Here is a 17,867-nt window from a genome sequence, read left to right on the forward strand (position 1 = left end):
TAATTCTCGTCCCCCAAGAAACCTTATTACAAGGGTTGCACGTCCCGTTTCGCGAAGTTCAAACGTTTTGACCATAACTTCTAGGCTATTTATAATATTTTGCCGAATCAAGCGGCGCTGGAAAGCTTATTCGAAGGGCTACCTCCCCAAAAGTTCAAATCCAATTTATGTTTGCTTCATGAGAGAAAGAGAGACCAGAACAAGTGAAACGTACTTTTATGGTTGATCTACGCGTGATCGAGGTCGTATTCGGTCGATCTACACGTGATCGGGGCCTCCAGACTATGCAATCTCACTTTTGGAAGCCATAAGTACATGTGTATGCGCTCCGGTGCGAAATTTTTTATTTTTGTGTTGGATGCTTTTTTGGTCTGAATCCTCGAGTCGAAAATTGAAACACTTTGTTCAGCACAAAGGATAGGCATTCCAATGCAGTCTAAATTGACGTTCTACTGCCGCATGAAAAATTGGATAAGGAACGGAATATAGCCCTTGACAGAAAAACGCAGATCTCACTGTTTTGGTCGTATCTCATTCGACCAGCCAGGAATATAACCACTGTAATAAGGTTTCTAACGCCAAAAGAATCAAGTCAACCGGTCTTATAATGGAGAAGATATAACAAAAATAGTAAACCCTAATCCCTAAACCATAGAAACCCTAAAAACCCTAAAAAAATCCTAGAAACCCCATAAACCCTAAAAGCCCTAGAAACCCTAAAAACCTACTATGACTAACGACTCTAGACAATTAAAACTCTACCTCAATATAAAATTATTTTTATAATTCTCAACTTTAACATGTAGATTGCATAAGTCTAAATGTATTGTAGATTGCATAAGACATTTCTCGTGAGATATAAACAATATTCATAGCTAAAGAACCTATGAACATATTGCTGGTTTTAACATGTAGTGTTCATTTGTTACCTACCTCTTCTTACTACAACACTCATTTAGAGCAAGCTATATATAAACACCTCTCTGTTCCTTGCTGTCTTCTTACTACAACACTCATTTAGAGCAAGCTATATATAAACACCTCTCTATTCCTTGTTGTCTTCTTACTACACTCATTTAGAGCAAGCTACTGGCCAATTTTTCAAATTTTTGAGCAATGAGATGATGATTACTGATTTCATACACCTCAATCAGTGACTGAATTGTTCTGAATATAACATCCTTTTTCTGGTCAATAGACGCATGTTTTGCCTCATCACGTGAATTACTTGTATCCCCAACAGATGAGCACAGTTCTTCAAACCAAACCTCAAGGAATGATGCTTTCTGTACGAAACAGATAAATGAAATTATTATATTTTACACGGATTGATCTATATTCAAAATAAACAAATGATATGAAACATAACCCTAGTTGTACATAAGAAAACGTTACTCGTCTTACTTTCACAAGTAAATCTTGTATAACTCCTTGGTCGCATCTTGATGCAAGAACTAGTAGATGCAGCATTGTTGAAGTCAACTGTAACAAACAAACATATACCAATATAACAATAGTATTATACAAAAACTTTAAAATATTTATGTGTTCTCTGAAAAGCATACAAGTTACTGATAGCCAACTATGAACAATCAAAATGAAAAAAAAACCCATACACACAGACACACATTTCCCTTGCGAAGGTGAGAGAAAAAGCAAAGAATAATCCATGAAAATGCTTTCATCTATAGAGCGATTGACTTTCATTATGCGATTTTATTACGTTCAAATTCATGACTCAGCAAAAAACAAAGTTCATGAGAATTTGCCGTGCCAACCTGCTTTTCCAGAGCAATCCGGTATTTGAAGTTAGAAGGTTCAGAAATCTGATCTGATTTAAAGTTCTCAACAACATGCTCCACACTTTTAACGACATCATAATATGATTTTCCATAATCTGCAAAATCAATATAACACAAGAAAAAACAGACAAATGAAAAAAAAAAAAAAAAAACCAGTATCATGAATAAAAAAATGAAATGAAAGATATAAGGACAAGTGAAAAAGCAAAAAATCAATTGATTTTCAAGTCATTTGATGCATGGTTTAAACAAGAGCCATTTTAATCCCTCTTTTTTATGGTAAGATTCAGGATAACCCAGACAACTTTTGTTTGTTTTAGGTCCTAATTACAGGAATAACAATGCATCAAGCAAACAAATACAATACAAGAAAGGGTAATGGAGTTGGAAAGAAGGAGAAATCATTAAAGGAGTCATTCTAGTTATTATATAACTACTAATACTTCACCATTTATATTTTCTGGTACAGCCAAGGCGGCAGCAGCTTGTATCCTTATCTTAAAATTTGAAGAATCCCGAAGTAGCAACAAAAGGATACTAAATATAGATGAGGTCCTGCAAAATATGCGAGTAAAGACTTAGAATATGTAAACTTTACATTACAATGAATGAGTACATCCAAAATAATAACTCAAATAGATGCCTTCTAAGTCACGATAATCCACAGATGCTTGGTTCATGACTACAAACTCCTAAGCCCCTAATCAACCAAAATCCCAGAAAATCACAAGAACTATGCTGGAAGTGAATATAAAAATGAACTAGGTCAGGGACATTTTGCTTCACATTAGATAGATCAAAATAAAAACACGATAACCCAAGACCATCTGGTGGTTCACTATAAGACGCTGAAACCAATCTGCCAAAAATTCTTTTTTCACATGCGCACTCTTGGGGACCTAATCGACCATTCAATCTCCACATTGGTATGTTATCTTCACTTCGGCTAAGCCTTAACAGTTATATTTTTAGGCTTTACTTACAAATCTTCTCACCTATGAGAATATCCATTATTGTTACTTATTAACAATCTTCTTCCATTTTTCTCTCCAAAAAAAAAAAAAAAAAACAATCTTCTTCCATTTTGACAGATATAGGACTTTATCCCCTCAAGTGAATGCCCTACGATCACATGATAGGTGACAAGCGAGGTGATGGCAAAACAGGCACCACTAGCAACTATTATTTCACATTAGTTATGTGGACTAGAAAAAGTATATAAAAAATAATAAAAATAATAATAGGAAAATAGCATAAAGAATATTTTATAGTACTTTCATTTATAACTAACAAGAGTGAAAGTATACACAAATTAGATGGCAGTGATAATTCTTTCTAAACTAAGCAAGGTGGCAAACAAATGACTTTCCAGTCAGCATTCACTTCCAAGTAGGTCTAAAGCAACAATAAAACCACACTACAAATCTTCATGTCTACAACTCTGAGATTCAATATCTAGCATTTAACAACTAGGGAAAAGCAAGCAAACTTCAGTAGAAGCCCTAACTTTAGTGATTTCTCCACCAATTAATTTTAACCCCCCTAATAAATGAAGTAGAATTATGGCAATGTGATGCCTATGCGATAAATGGAAAATTTGAGCTCTTCTTCATCTTCTAGCACTTCCAACATTCATGCACAACATGTAAATGGAGTCCTCCCATTCTTTCCAATAAAACTATAATAACAGATCACTCACCAATCCATGTCTTGCAGCTTCAAAGACTTGTTCAAAAATAAATTGCTCAACGCATGACATACATTCCATTGAACCTGTTAGCAATGCTCGGTTTCAAGAATACCGAATAAAAAATATGCTTATGATAAAAAAGACACAATACTAATCACAAATTTCACTAAACCTTAACGTTTCCAGTCGTGACACAAGAAAGAAATGCTTTCACCATCTGATCAAGCCAAACAGAACTCCCCGAAGAACTTTGAACTGATTGTGACCTTTCTTTCATATGATCCTTGAATCCTTGTACGCCGTGGGATTCAATTTTAGAATGCATAAAATCCAGTGGATCACCATTAACAGGTAATTGTTTTGTAAATTTGATAGATCTTGCAAGATTTCCTAGACCCCTAACGGCATTTGCTTTGACCTGTACCACATATAAACTAAAATAGGATTACAAATTAGGGCAAGAGATGCACCATGAACAGGTGACTGCCCCAATTTATGCTTTGAGGTATTAAAACAACATCAAGATTGCCACTAATGAGCATATTATAACAGCAAAAACAGTAATTACACAAAAATAAAGGATGAAGTTCAGATGGAACACAAAACAAATTGCTATGATAACTGATAAGCTTATACAATAAACAGATCCTAACAATTATTGTGATCTTTAATGTGCAGAGACAATAATTTAGAGGTTTCAGAGGCATTAGAAGAGGAAACATTTATGCAATAAAGTATAGCAGATCAAACTAGTGGGGGCAGAGAGGGACAACCTCTGAGACCTGGCATGTAATATTGCACTGAAAAATCTAGAAATGCGATATTACAAACAGTTTATGGAATAAAACCAAAGACATAAAGGAAAAACTACATGACCAAAGAAATGAGCAAGAATGCACTTTATATTCTATTTTTATTATAAGAGAAAAGGTTTATGAAATAAATCCATGAGGCGTCATATGACCAGGCAGATAACACATTGAAACTATTTTTAGGTTGCTTGTGAATCAGACAGGATCATCTTAAATTTGACAGGGAGCGATGTTTTCTGCAAGCAAAAGGTAAAAGATCTCAATTCTTTTGTATCTTAACTAACCTTACAAGTGCGGCAATTACATTTCTCCGTAAAATAGATACACATGTAGAGAAGGTACTGGCTGGTTGTATACCTGTATCTTAATTAACCTTACAAGTGTGGAAGTTTTCTCAGTAAAAATAGGTTGCTTCATGCAACAGTTGGCAACACAAGTTTTCACATGGCAGAGAAAGTACTGGCTGGTTGCCTGATTTCTATTTCCATGGGTACTCAATGGAAGATCACTAATTCTTTTTTTATTTTTATTTTCACTATAGAGGCAGACTTTTGGCTGACCATTCTCAATCACTTAAATTTCCTCTCTGGTCTGTGCACGTTTAATATTATGCCCCTGAGAATAAGAATGATGATATTTATATAGACAGAGAATATCCTTAGTTTTGGTAAGTACATCATAAACTCACTGTATGGGACATGCAAAAGTAAGAGCACGTAGAGCCATCATGAACTCACACTGATTGGGACATGCAAAAGCAAGAGCATATAGAGCACACAAGTTGGGACATGCCAAAGCTCTGTGACCAATTAGAATCAGTTCCATCAGATGCATCACAAGGCTTGCTAAGCAAATAGAGAAAAGAGACTTTTAATTGTCCTAACTTAGTTGAGGCCTCATTCAAACATAAAAGTGCACTTGGCTTTCTACCTTGTCATTGTCCCTTGCCAGACGCAACGCACTGTCTACTAGCAGTGATGTGAATTCATAACATTTTCTAGATCCTGCACAGGTAAGAAAATAGATTGGAGAAAAAGAAAATCAACAATTGCAGTGAAATAAATATAGAAATTCCAACAATGGCCCACCAATTGAACCTCTTCCAGCATGAAGTGCATCCAAGCAATGACTAAGAGAATCACATATGTTTGCTAATGCCCATGAAGCTGTAATACGCACCTGAAAGTTGCCATTAAATGCATTAATTTAATAATACAGTTGCCACAAAATGTATGAATATAACAAAAATTTTAATTTTTTTTAAACTCCACCAATTTGTGGCATTTGCCGCACAATGTATGGGAAATTAAAATATTCAAATTAATATCTAGCTCAGCTGTACTCCATACTCATTTCCTATTCTTCTTCTTCTTTTTCTTCACCACACTCATTTTCAGAGAGAGAGAGAAGAAAGAAAAAAAAAAAACTTAATCTCTCTCTGTCTCCTTCTTTCACTGCCACATTCGCACGAAATATGAAGAACCCAGTGTGTATTCCGCACCCGGATCCGTGCCGTACCCAACGGACACAGGTACTCCCATTTTTGGAGAGTCCGACAGGAACTACAACATCAATTTCAAAAGTCAAGAGGAAGTGGGGTTTCAAAAGTTCCTTAAAGTATTATTTGGCTATTGATACGATGCTATACATTTCTTCTTAAAATAATGATGTGCTAAATGAAACTAAAGATATGGTGAATTGAAGCTTGGAGAAACTATGTCAGTCCTTAGTTCAGTGTTACCCCAAAAAAGTACAAAGCCGTTACTGGACAAGCCAAATTTTCCTACAATTATTCAAGGGAAAGAACTAAAGAAGTACAGTAAAGGTTCTCTGCAAATAGTGTATAGTATGTGAAAAGAAGTATTGGAGATTCTACATGTTACACCTCGCAAGCATGCCAACTCTTAGGTTTTTACTAATTTAGTTCATTAGTTATTATTCTTTTAAGCAAGTTAGTTATTTTAGTTATGGGCTATAGATTCCTTTGCGGCTTCATATATATCATTAGATTAGGAGTAATTATCTCAGTAGCACAATATGAGAAGGACTCATCTAGTCTAGGATTTATCTTTAAGGAGAAGTCGCAGTTGGCGCTTGGACATAGGAGAATTCCTCTTCTGATTGTTTGCAGAACTCACATATTGTTTATTCAGTTATAATTCCTTATTTGGGTTCTAGTTCTTAAATTGGATTCTCCTTTTAACAATTTGGTTCAACCTGCTAGATCAGTTAACGCCACAACTAGAATCGCAGAAGGAATGGAGTCGAATAACCGGTTTGAGGCATCTGAGAAGGGGAAAGAAGAAGTGCCGGCTGAATCGGAACAGTTGCGCCCAAGATTGGAGAAAATCGACTTGATTGCTTAATTGTGTGGCGACATAGACAAGCTAAAATGTATGATGAAACTGTTTCTGTCTGAGAAGGGCTTGTCTATAGGAGACGACAGGCACATACAGAGGGCCATTTGGTCGTAAAGAAGGGCACAAACGCCCGTCTGGGAACCACGCCTGGAGCCAACACTTGGCAGCCACCAACGGGAACGAAACATCCTGCAAGTGCAAAAACTAACTACCAAAAACTATTAAAGGAAATAAAAATGTCTGGTTTTAACTTATCTTTTGAGTTGGGGATTGGACCTCAGTCGTTCACCATAAAAAGGAGATTAAAAACACTTAGCTACAAGGTTTTTGGTGAATTGTCAATGTTTTCTAAGTATATGAGATGGTGAATAGAAATTTCATATATCATGCTTTGTTGAAGAGTCTAAGCATCTTGCCATGTTCTCTGCACATTGCCCTTAACCCTCAGAAAAAATAGCACCTTTATTCTCTCCGTGATAACTAACCATGATTCAGGACTACTTATGTGTGTCTGTGTGTGTGCACGTCTAAGAGAGAGAGAGAGAGAGAGAGAGAGAGAGAGAGCAGATAAGATAAGACAAAATAAAACAAAACAAATCAAAAACAAAACAAACCAAGAAAAGGAACTAGGACCAGAGAGAATAGAGCTTACAGAAACCAGTGAATCACAAGTGTTGCGCTCAGCAGCCTGGATAAACTTTTCCAGGACCTCTGCGCTGCAAAAAGAATGAAAGTTGAGTATTTCTCAGGTTACCAGTACATGAAACTGTGAGACTTACCAGATTTTCTTTACCTATGATATATTTGTGGGAAACATCCAATGACACCAATGGCTCGGCAAGCAGCTGACCTAACTAAAGGAACCCCATCATTTAGAGCAGCATTAATCTGCAAAAAAAAATACATGAAACATACATTAAAAATAAGTTTAATCAGCACCAACCCTCCCTTTCAATGCTTAATGGAACAAATGGAACAAATTTTCATAGATATTCCGAAGAGAAAATAGGAGCTCTCAAGTGCAGGCCGAGTGGGCAGCTGTAACTGATCACTTACAAAATACCAGAGCTACAAGTTTACAACAGACTTACTGAAGATTCAATTATGTATTCCTGTTTATCCTCGGGAAGGGAAAAGAAAACGGGAGAAGTCATTCCAGCAAAACAGGTCACTGATGCAGCTCTTACCTAAAAAATAAAAAGGAGAATGAGATCCACTTGCACAACTTATAGAGTTTGCGATACATATCAATGATACATCCTGTTATGCATAACAGGTCTTTATATCATCAATTATTTAATTTTTAATGAAAAACATTCCCCATAGATAAAGACTTGAAGAAAATGAATCTTTTTTCAACTAACCATCGCAGAAGAATGATTAATAATAAAAGGCATATGCTTGATTGTTGCTTCCAACCATCTCTCACTTGCCAAGATACATGTTTTAGAACCATCAATAGTTGAAACATGGGTCTCTAAACTGTATGATGGAGCTGATGAGATTGCCTTTGTTTTCTCATAGTCAGACGTAAATGGACTGTCAAGAGATTTATCAGTTGAAAGATCTTCAGTTCCTTTAAAGCCAGAAATAGCCCGAAGACATTCATCCAAAACCTGTACAAAGGTTCAGGTCGTGAGAACAAAGTCATGAGTCAAAGAAACTCAAGAGACAAAATAGTATCAACGTCAAAAGGATCCACCTTGACAGCAGCAGTCATGACTCTCTCCTTCAACAGTGCAGCAGTCTGCTCAACATTACCTCTCCATAGTCTTGAAGACTCATCAGGGAATGAGCTCAATACTCCATAAATGATAGAGGAAATATGTTCCCAGCATAAGGTCATTACATTTGGATAATTATGAGACAAAGATTTAAGAGCCTGCAGCAAACAATTAAAACATTATAATTGTCTGACAGATCTGAACCAAAGAAACAATTGATACTTAATGCTAAAATTATTCAGCTCCCTATCGTGGGATCGAATAAAGTTCCTGTATTATATGTGCATTTGAAATTGAGGAATACAAGCCTAAGACGTGGTCAGTAGTTCAAGATTTAGTTCAAACCACGAGTGACGAAAGATGAATGGAATCTATTCCCTAAACTAATGAAAAAACTTGGCGTCAAGATTTGTATTTCAGGAACTAAGCTATTAAATAATTTCTTTAATAAATTTAGAAAACACAGACTTCATAGAAAGTAAAAAAGAGATGTTAGACAAAGAAAAATAATAGCATTCATGTCCACAGTCCTCCACAATGTTTAGTTTAATAACTAAATTTCATGTCCATGAGTTGTCACCAGTATGCAATAGTGGAATTTTTGGAAAACTACGAGTAGGGCATGATAGAACATAATTGTACATGTTATTGGCACCTCAGAAAAAGAGAATAAGATGTTCATTTATTCAGCAGAGAAAAATGTCACCTGAAGTGCCTCTAAGCTTATTGATAGGTTGGATAATCGTTCAGAATATCGAAACAGGGTATACAGTACTCCAGACTTCTGACCTTCAAGATGACAACCTGGTCAATAATATTATCGTGCAAATAAATCAATTAACCTGAAAGTAACATGAGGATTTGAAATGGGTGGTTGCACCCTTTTTCACCCCAAAACACCCCTAGCTTTCCAATTCTGAAATCCTAACTTCAACTTCGATATTTCAAGCCCTAGATTCGTATGGGGCTCTTGATAACATGGAAAATCGAAGGTTAAAACAGATGTTTGGGAAACTTTTCTTTGTATTCACATACTGGTCAAAACACCTACATATATGCAAGTTCTAACACAACTAGGAAAGCACTAACTTGCACTACAATGTGTACCATACATACAAATCTAATTCTAATAGTTTCACAAACACAAAAAGGTATGGTTGTAATATGGTTACATGCAACAAACCTGTTGAAACTTCTCCCAGCAGCATATTGTTGACACAAGATGAGGCAGACACAGAAAGAGCTCTGGTTAAGCAAATAATTGCTGCAGCCTGCAAAATAGAACCAAAGCTATCATGTAGATTTCATTTCAAGGAAATAGTGAGTATAGTACAGGAAACTGCACATCAGTTGCAGAAATTCTCCAGCATAAATTAAATTATAGAAACTTAGATAAATTGACTGAGTTTGCACACGAGACAAATAAACAAAAGAAGCTAGAGAATGGAGACATATCATTGATGAATATGGATGAAAACTTGATAGTTACCAGCAAGCTATTCCGATCATTATGATATGGAAACCCCTCTTCAATTGTTGATTGGAGTGAAGAGATAACCCTACAGAGCAGCTCAGGTGGCATTCTTGAATATCTAAAGATTGAACATTGAAGAACTGTTAGACCCATATCCGTTTGAACAGAAAAAGCATTTATGAATCAGCATTAGATGCTAATGCCAGTAATTCTGATAAAAGGTTCTACTTTTGTCAACTCTCCATCTAGCAACGTAGGATCCCCATGTCTTCTATCCAGAAAACCAAGAACACAAAAAAAAGTAAGAAGTTCTCTTTCAAAATTGTGGTTTATCTATTACATATATAAAAGCCAAATGTTGGCAAAATTTAAAACAACGCCATTATCCCTCCAAAAGGTACTCACAATTGTCTAATAGGTTTTTCATTAGCATTGTCCAATAAAATTTCAATTGTTTATTACTCAATAATGTTCTTACTATTTTTATTGTATTGATAATTAATAAGTTAATATTTAAATATAGAGTAAACATGATCAGATATTTACAAATTCAATATTTTATTATATACTCCCTCCATCCATGAAAGAACTTCCTAGGAGGGAGTGACATGGATTTTAAGAAAACGTTGTTGAGTGTATTGAGAGAGTGGAGAAAAAGCTATTGAATGTATTGAGAGTGGTGAAAAGGTGTTGTAATTAGTATCGGGATTGGTGAAAAGGTGAAACGTAAGGGTAAATAGAGTATTATAAGTGGTAAGATATAGTCCAAAAATAGGTAGGAAGTTTTTCTGTCGACGTCCAAAATATGAAAAGTTGGAAGATCTTTCGTGGACGGAGGGAGTAATATATATAGTTTTCTATATAGTTGTATCTAATAACAATTTTATAGTGATGAAAAATAAATATTAGTGTTGTGTTGGTCATTTTGTGTAATATTATTCTATGATTAAATAATTTAATACCAGAGAAATTTATTGATGTTTTCTACTCCCTCCGTCCATGAAAAATTTGCTACAATTTCCTTTTTGGTCCGTCCACAAAAAAATTGTCACTTCCATTTTATAGTAGTAGGATCCACACAACTCCACTCACATTTAAAGTGGGAGCCTTACTTTACTAACAACTTCACTCTCATTTTATAAAAACCCATGCCGTCCACAATGTAGCAAATTTTTTTTGTGGATGAAGGGAGTAATTTCTTTTCCAATTTTTAAAAATAAATATTATTCATTTTAAATATATTAAAGGTATAATATTTTTATATATTTGTATTCTATAATAAATGTAATGTTTAACTATAATAAATGTCTAATTATAAATTGTATTTATGATTATCATTTTATTTTATAAGATGTTACAGTGTTACAATATTGCTAGGCTCTCGATAGGTCTGGCCCATTTTTGTAATTTTTAACTATATAATAAATTTTTAACTATATAATAAATGTCTAGTTATAATGTAATGGCCCATTTTTTATTCCAAGTTATAACAATTTAGCCCTAGCTGTCTGACTTTTCAATTTGTTCTGGTCAATCTACAGATTTCGAGCTACATTGACATCCCATTACATTTATGTATGTTGATTAATCAAAATATTGTCTTATAAATTGATAAATGTACATACCGCACGGGTACAATGCTAGTTAAGGATAAAAGCTAAAAACAAGTCACAACTAATTAGGCCTTCTGACTGAGTAACAGTACACAGCACTCACAATTACTGAATGCCCAACAAGGCTTGAAGAAAGAACAAGTTGTGATAGAACACATAAAAATAAGAGCTTAAAGCCTTCACTAAATTGTGGAGGCCTCCTAGGAATAGGTAAACTCATTGTTTCTTGACAGAATCAACCTAATATGGTTGATTTGGACTCACATGAAAGTGACAAAACAACAAAAGCAGATGGAAATAATAAAAATAATTTTCAGTTCTGTAGATTAAACTTACGGTGTAGATGCTATCAAAAGCATTAGGATTTTAAACGACAATGCCAGCAATCTACCACTGGTTTCATGGTTGATTAAAGACAAAGTACCTGCTCAATAAAGATAGTATTTCATCAATTGCACTGTGGCTCTAACTCTAAGAGCGCCATACTTCAAGAAAGGCTTAGTAGAAGAAAAGATTTACTCAAGAATTTGACAATTCTTCGCAAGTTGGTCAATTTGTGAATTTGATCAGAACCAAATGATTAATCATGCCTTAATATGTAACTAAACCTTAAATCAACAATGATTTACTAAGTTTGACTAAACTTAACTTTTTCGTAGCAAAAATCCCTTATGTGCCATCATGACCACATAACTAAATTCTATTATTAGAATTGGCCAAAATTGCAACTAATTGCTAAAAGCAGACCCAAATTAACAAATATAAAAGAACCAATGTCTTTAAGGGAGTTACAAGGGTAAACATCAGATTCGTCCAACTTATGAGCTTAATCACAAAAGTGTCCCACCGTAAGGATAATTGCAAAAAAAAACTGAACATTTCAAATAAATCACATTTCTGCACCAAAAATGATTTTTGGCCCTCGAAAAATGATGTGTCTCACCAAGGCACACATGTTCAATATCCACGTGGAAATTATATAAAAATCATTGCAGCCTCACCCGATCCATCGCGTATAATACACTTTGGCCTCACCCAATCCATTGCATATAATACACTCTTACTGCCATGTGAGTGTGACCACCGGATTCATCTCCGCCATTCTCCACAAGGCCGGAAAACACCTACCCACTTCATGCCACTCACGTTCCCAACTTATTGGGCCTGCACGACGCTTGGCGACCCCAACTACAACAAGGGTGTGATTATCGGTGTGACTGACACCGGCTTTACCCCGGCCACCCATCGTTCAGCAAAAACTGCATGCCACCTCCGCCTTCTTCATCAAGAAGGGCTCGGAATCCCACTTCCAGTACCGACGCAGGGAGCTTTGTTGCAGGTCACGGCGTGCTGGGAAACACCAACCACACCGCAGTAGGAATAGCACCTCCCGCTTATTTGGTGGTTTACAAAACTTGCTCCTTGAATGTATGTGGAGAGAGTGGTGTACTGGTGACGGTGGATGCAGCGGTGGACAACGATGTTAATGTGATCTCTGCTTTACACTCAGATATATCATGTTTGCACCCCGGCGAGACACATCTATTCTCCGGGCACGGAAATCAGTTTTTTGGACACAAACGTAATATTTTGCAATTATCCTTCCGTTGGGACAAAAATAATTGCCCAGATTATAATTAAAATGTAAACAATCAAACGAACTTTTAGATCCCAATACCTGAATGAAGTTGCATCAAGATATGCCCAAGAGAACTAGAAAGTGTGGTAAATGACCCATGTTTTGAGTGCTCTTTAAGCTCTGCTACCTGTAAGGAAATAGAAGCAGGGCCATCCAACATTGCCATAATAGTAGAAGCAGCTGCAATCCGGACCTAAGCAAAAGTCTACAGTGTCTTAGTAGTTAGTACATAAATTCAAATAAGGAAAGAGGAACATAATTTACATTATAAGACCAGAGTGTTTGGATAAATAAAAGACAGATAGATGGTTGCAGAGATATTTAGAAAGATACATAAATATAAAAAGAGCATAGAATTGGTTCATTTGATAGAAACTGCAGCCGATATAATGAAACCTTCAACGAAGGGTCGGAAAGAAAGCAACTCATCAGAGTAGTGTCATATTTCCTACATAAAAAGAAAAAGTAAATAAATGGTACGAACAAAAAAGAAATAGGACATGAAATCTTTAGTACATACAACCACATCATAAACACGAAATGAGGGTAAACATGCTTAACCTGTGTTGCAGCACATCATTGGATGGCAAAAGCATTGTCCATTGGGCTGTAAACAATTTGGGATCAGCTCGACAGAGATCCTTCGAGCAAAATCCAAGGGTTAGATGAAAGAGCCATCGAGGAAATAAAACATTCTAGTTTTATTTGACTAGAAAATATAACTTGGAACTACTATAAATTAAGTAATACTATTACTATCATAACATATTTTCATATCTAAAGATCTCAATCAAAGTTCTCTACTTGGTTCCTCAATTTCCCTATCGGAGTTCCTAGCCGTGATGGTATTTAGAGTGCTTTATCTTAGTTTGCATCAAGTGGCATTCAGAGCCAATCAGTCATTTAAAATAATGGCTAAAGAAGACGACAATGTAGTAGCCGCATCTAAAGGTGTCACTAGGAATGAATTTCAAAATCTACATCAAATAAACCAATTGTGCTTAAGATTAGTAGCAGATGGTTTAATTTGTACTCATCCTCTAGGTGGAAGACAAAGAGATGAGCAAGTACACAATCCTCGAAAGTTTCAAGAAATCATGCTCCCAATGAGCATATTCAAGAAACTTGTGCAGATTAATTTCCAAAGAAGATCATAGGGTTTTGATTCCTTTGCCACAAGCAATGTTTGATCACTTGATGATATTGGATTGAAAGTCGAGCGATTCACTTGAGAACTGGAAGGCAATGGGGATGAAATAATTTATGAGAACTAGAACTTTCTAATTTGATAGTACGACTTACCATGTTGACTCTAATGTAGAAGGAAATTGATGTTGCTTAACAATGGTAGAAAAAGAATGCTCTACGTGAAGGCCATGAAAATTTATCATGGAACATGGGCAACTAGAAACACATAGGTTAAGAGAATTAAGACAAAATGAACCAACCTGAATACAAATAATTGCTGCTAATCTCGCCTCAGTTAAATATGCTTTGCTGTTATCCATTACTGATCCATCATTATCACTGCAATCTGAATCCGATGAAATAAATTCATGTTTAGAAGAAACCAGGCACTCCTCATCTTTACGTTGTTGATTGCCTGCAACCTTTTTTCGCAAGTGTGGAGGCCTATAAGGGCTGCTTTTTGATTGATTTGATACTTCAAAAGGCATGTTTTGGCTTGTCGAACCTACTCCCTTCATGTGATTAGTTGGTTGATTCATAACCAATGGCTTGTTTACAAGGCCATAGCGGAAGAAGATTCTCAAAGATGCCACAAAGCCAGCCACCTAAAATATTTAATGCAAGGATGAATTCAGAGCAAAGAATAATTTAAAATGTGCAACCAATTTTAAGAGGTAGCCTCTTACATGTTCTGTTAGATATCCTCTAGGCTCTGCAAGAACTAAGTGCAGACAATGGAGAAGCTCAACATAAAACCTGATCAATATGTTAACACCATTTGATTTCTCATGAAGAAATTCTCAAACAAAAGTCTGACTAAAAAGGAAGAGAAAGTTACGTGGCAACGGTATTATCCTCCAACAAAAGACCTTTAGAAGCCATGATGTCCATAACTTTTCTCAGGGCCTACAAAATAAATAAATAATTAAATAGATCCAGTATTGCTATTTTTAGCCAGTGTTTTCAAGTGTATCACCATGGACACTTACCACAACCGTTGACTTCCAGATTTCAACAGGCAAAGAAGCACCTACTCTGGAGTATACTTCACCAATCATGGCAAATGCAATTGTTAGAACTTCACGCACACCTCTAGATATTGAACAATTGTCACTTAAATAAGTAGAATGCTTTAAGTCCCCATGAAAATACTCAACCACTTCAAGAACAAAATTCAGCAGTTGCCCATTTTCAGAGAGTGAAGCAGCTGTCAGACATAAACTGAAAAGTAACCTGAAATTGAATAATTACCCGGTGCATTAGCTACAGGTGATATATCTACTAATTTATTTGCAAAAATTGCATCCAATGCAAACCCAACCCAGAAAATGGTGTAAAACCAAAGGAAGAAAGTAGAGTGAAGTTTTAGAGTTTGGGAGAGAGTTAATGTAATAAGCTTAAGGAGCTTTAAACTAATGCTAAGAAAAAGCACTAGCAGCAAGCATACCCTGATATGAAACATGTTACCAACAAAACAAGCATCCCTTAGTACGATTATTCTGATTACACCATCTAAGCATGTGAAAGAAACTTTTATGGGAATACGTGATAGGGATGAAGGAATACACCAGCATGGGCCATTGGATTGTCTATTCATGTCAAAAGATGAATCAAGAAAAGGAATTGGCAATGGAAGAGAAAACAATGGGAAGGCATGACTATGGGAAGTGATTGAAGGAGAGCAGATTAGTAGCAGCCTAAATTGAGCCCGGACGCATACCTAAGTAGAAAATTATACCTAGCTATGAAGATGGTATGCAGGAAATAAATTTGTAATCAGCTTAGCTGAGCGACAAGATCATTGGTCTCATTGGGAGAAAACATTCTCACTTTTTATGTTCTGCATTTTATCCTTGTTTTAGGAGTAACTCTTCCTCTCGTGTGCTCTGGAACTACAAAAGTATGGAAAGAAGAAGGGGAGGGAAGATGTAGAGAGAGGAAGTTAAATTACCACACCTTAGACTTTCTAAGCATTGCTTGGTGGGTTTAATTACAGAAACATTTCTAATAATTGCCCTCTCTGTTTCAACACTGCCAAGGAAAATCTGCACTATCCTCTTGAAAGAGTCAAGCACAATGCCCCACATTGTTGAGTTCATTTCCAGAAAAGAGGAATGACTGATTCCATGGATCTGCAACAAATAAGAAAACATTCAGCTGTACATGTCATAAACTTGTTTTTGAGAAACATGATTGCTGATTAATTTTTGTAATACAAGCTCATATTGTTTCTAACTTAAAAATTATTTATGCGGGTTCATATGATTATCGTCAACCCTTTTACAACAATGAGAAACATTTGAACAAACTAACTCTACAACTGGTAGCATTGGTGTTAGAACTAAAAACGGAAAAAGGACTCTAGTTGTTTTACATATCAATCCAAAGCCAAATATAGATTGGTCTTTTGTTTGGCTACTCTGAGTATCCTATTATTGTACTAAGAAAAATAAATGAATCAGAAAAGAATTAGCTTAAAAAATATGAACTTCTGTCAGTTTTGCAATCACAAAATGAATGTTAACTCGTAGCTATAAAGCACTAACTTTCAAGATTTATCAATTACAACCATAAACCATAAACCCTCAACCCTAACTTTCAACCCTAAACCCCCCTGAATATTTCATGGGCCTATATATGCAAAGCGGCCAAGAATAGCTTTGGTAATTAATTATAGTTGTTTAGGTGACTGATCCACAACTGAATTAACATATTGACAAACACAAGGCTTACATTTGTTTCTCATTAAGATACTTATCCTTGAATATTCCAATATAAAAGCTACCCAAGAAGATCATTCATGTTGTTTGGCTGATAAAAAGATCTGAGAGATGCTAATGTGTTCACACTCTTATCTTAAGCTGAATTGTACTGATTTAAATTAACAAACATGTATAAAATGAGTTTAAATCCTTAATTTGGTAAGAAAGGGAACTCGAAACGAGAGGCTGAGACGCAATCAGTTGAAAGAACTACAAGTAGTTCACTCTACTCCTCACAAAAACACCAAAACTGAAGCATGAAATGGAAATCCAATCAGCTTTAAAAAAATAGCAAAACAGGACAACTACAAAGATGTACCAATCCAGATAATTTAACGAATGTCTGAGTAACGTCTTCAATTCCTTGTTGATAATAAGAGAGGTCGCGAGCCAACTCCAGTAATAGCATCAAGTCGGATGTAAGCTGTGAGTGCAATTATCAAATTATCAATCAGCAGAAAAAATGTTGGATCGGATCAGATTTTGTAGGGTAGGAAGTTGAAGGGTACCTCGTGCCGAGGCAACTGCGGCGCAGCAGCGACGAAAGATTCGGATTGGGATAAAATTAGATTGTCAAAGAGGCGGATGACGGTGGCGCGAGGAGGCGACGCCGAGTTTTCGTCCCTCAAGGTCAGGAACGCCGTTCTCCATGACCTCACCGCCGACGACGACATCGAAAGTCGATTTCCGTTGTTTAACATTGCCTTACATTTTCATTTCGTGAGAACTAAAATAATTGAATTTTCTAAAATGCCAAATTAATTAATTACAAATAAAACATTTGCCGCCCCTCAGCATTCAAT

The 17,867-nt window shown here is 35.8% G+C and overlaps 1 protein-coding gene across 8 annotated transcripts; it reads right to left on the reverse strand.

Annotated features, from left to right (window-relative positions):
* Positions 1-852: 852 nt before the first annotated feature.
* On the reverse strand, positions 853-17,806 carry LOC130999628 (uncharacterized). 8 transcript variants are annotated; one of them, XM_057925218.1, is made up of 27 exons: positions 17,574-17,805; positions 17,384-17,488; positions 16,259-16,434; positions 15,292-15,535; positions 15,141-15,208; positions 14,989-15,058; positions 14,563-14,907; positions 13,676-13,755; positions 13,511-13,562; positions 13,154-13,307; positions 11,812-11,899; positions 9,878-9,980; positions 9,572-9,659; positions 9,095-9,177; positions 8,367-8,546; positions 8,029-8,280; positions 7,756-7,851; positions 7,458-7,552; positions 7,317-7,380; positions 5,393-5,483; positions 5,235-5,308; positions 3,665-3,910; positions 3,502-3,575; positions 2,251-2,357; positions 1,779-1,897; positions 1,405-1,482; positions 853-1,286 (listed from the first exon to the last, which is right to left on the reverse strand). In XM_057925218.1, the coding sequence occupies exons 1-27, from the start codon at positions 17,763-17,765 to the stop codon at positions 1,077-1,079; spliced, it is 3,534 nt and encodes a 1,177-aa protein (XP_057781201.1). In that variant the 5' UTR covers positions 17,766-17,805; the 3' UTR covers positions 853-1,076. The 8 variants fall into 8 exon arrangements, with proteins under 8 accessions (XP_057781201.1, XP_057781200.1, XP_057781199.1 ...); XM_057925217.1 differs by having other exon boundaries at positions 9,095-9,192; XM_057925216.1 differs by having other exon boundaries at positions 13,448-13,562.
* Positions 17,807-17,867: the final 61 nt, after the last annotated feature.

Source organism: Salvia miltiorrhiza, chromosome 8 (assembly GCF_028751815.1).
Source record: "Salvia miltiorrhiza cultivar Shanhuang (shh) chromosome 8, IMPLAD_Smil_shh, whole genome shotgun sequence".
Lineage (NCBI taxonomy): Eukaryota > Viridiplantae > Streptophyta > Magnoliopsida > Lamiales > Lamiaceae > Salvia > Salvia miltiorrhiza.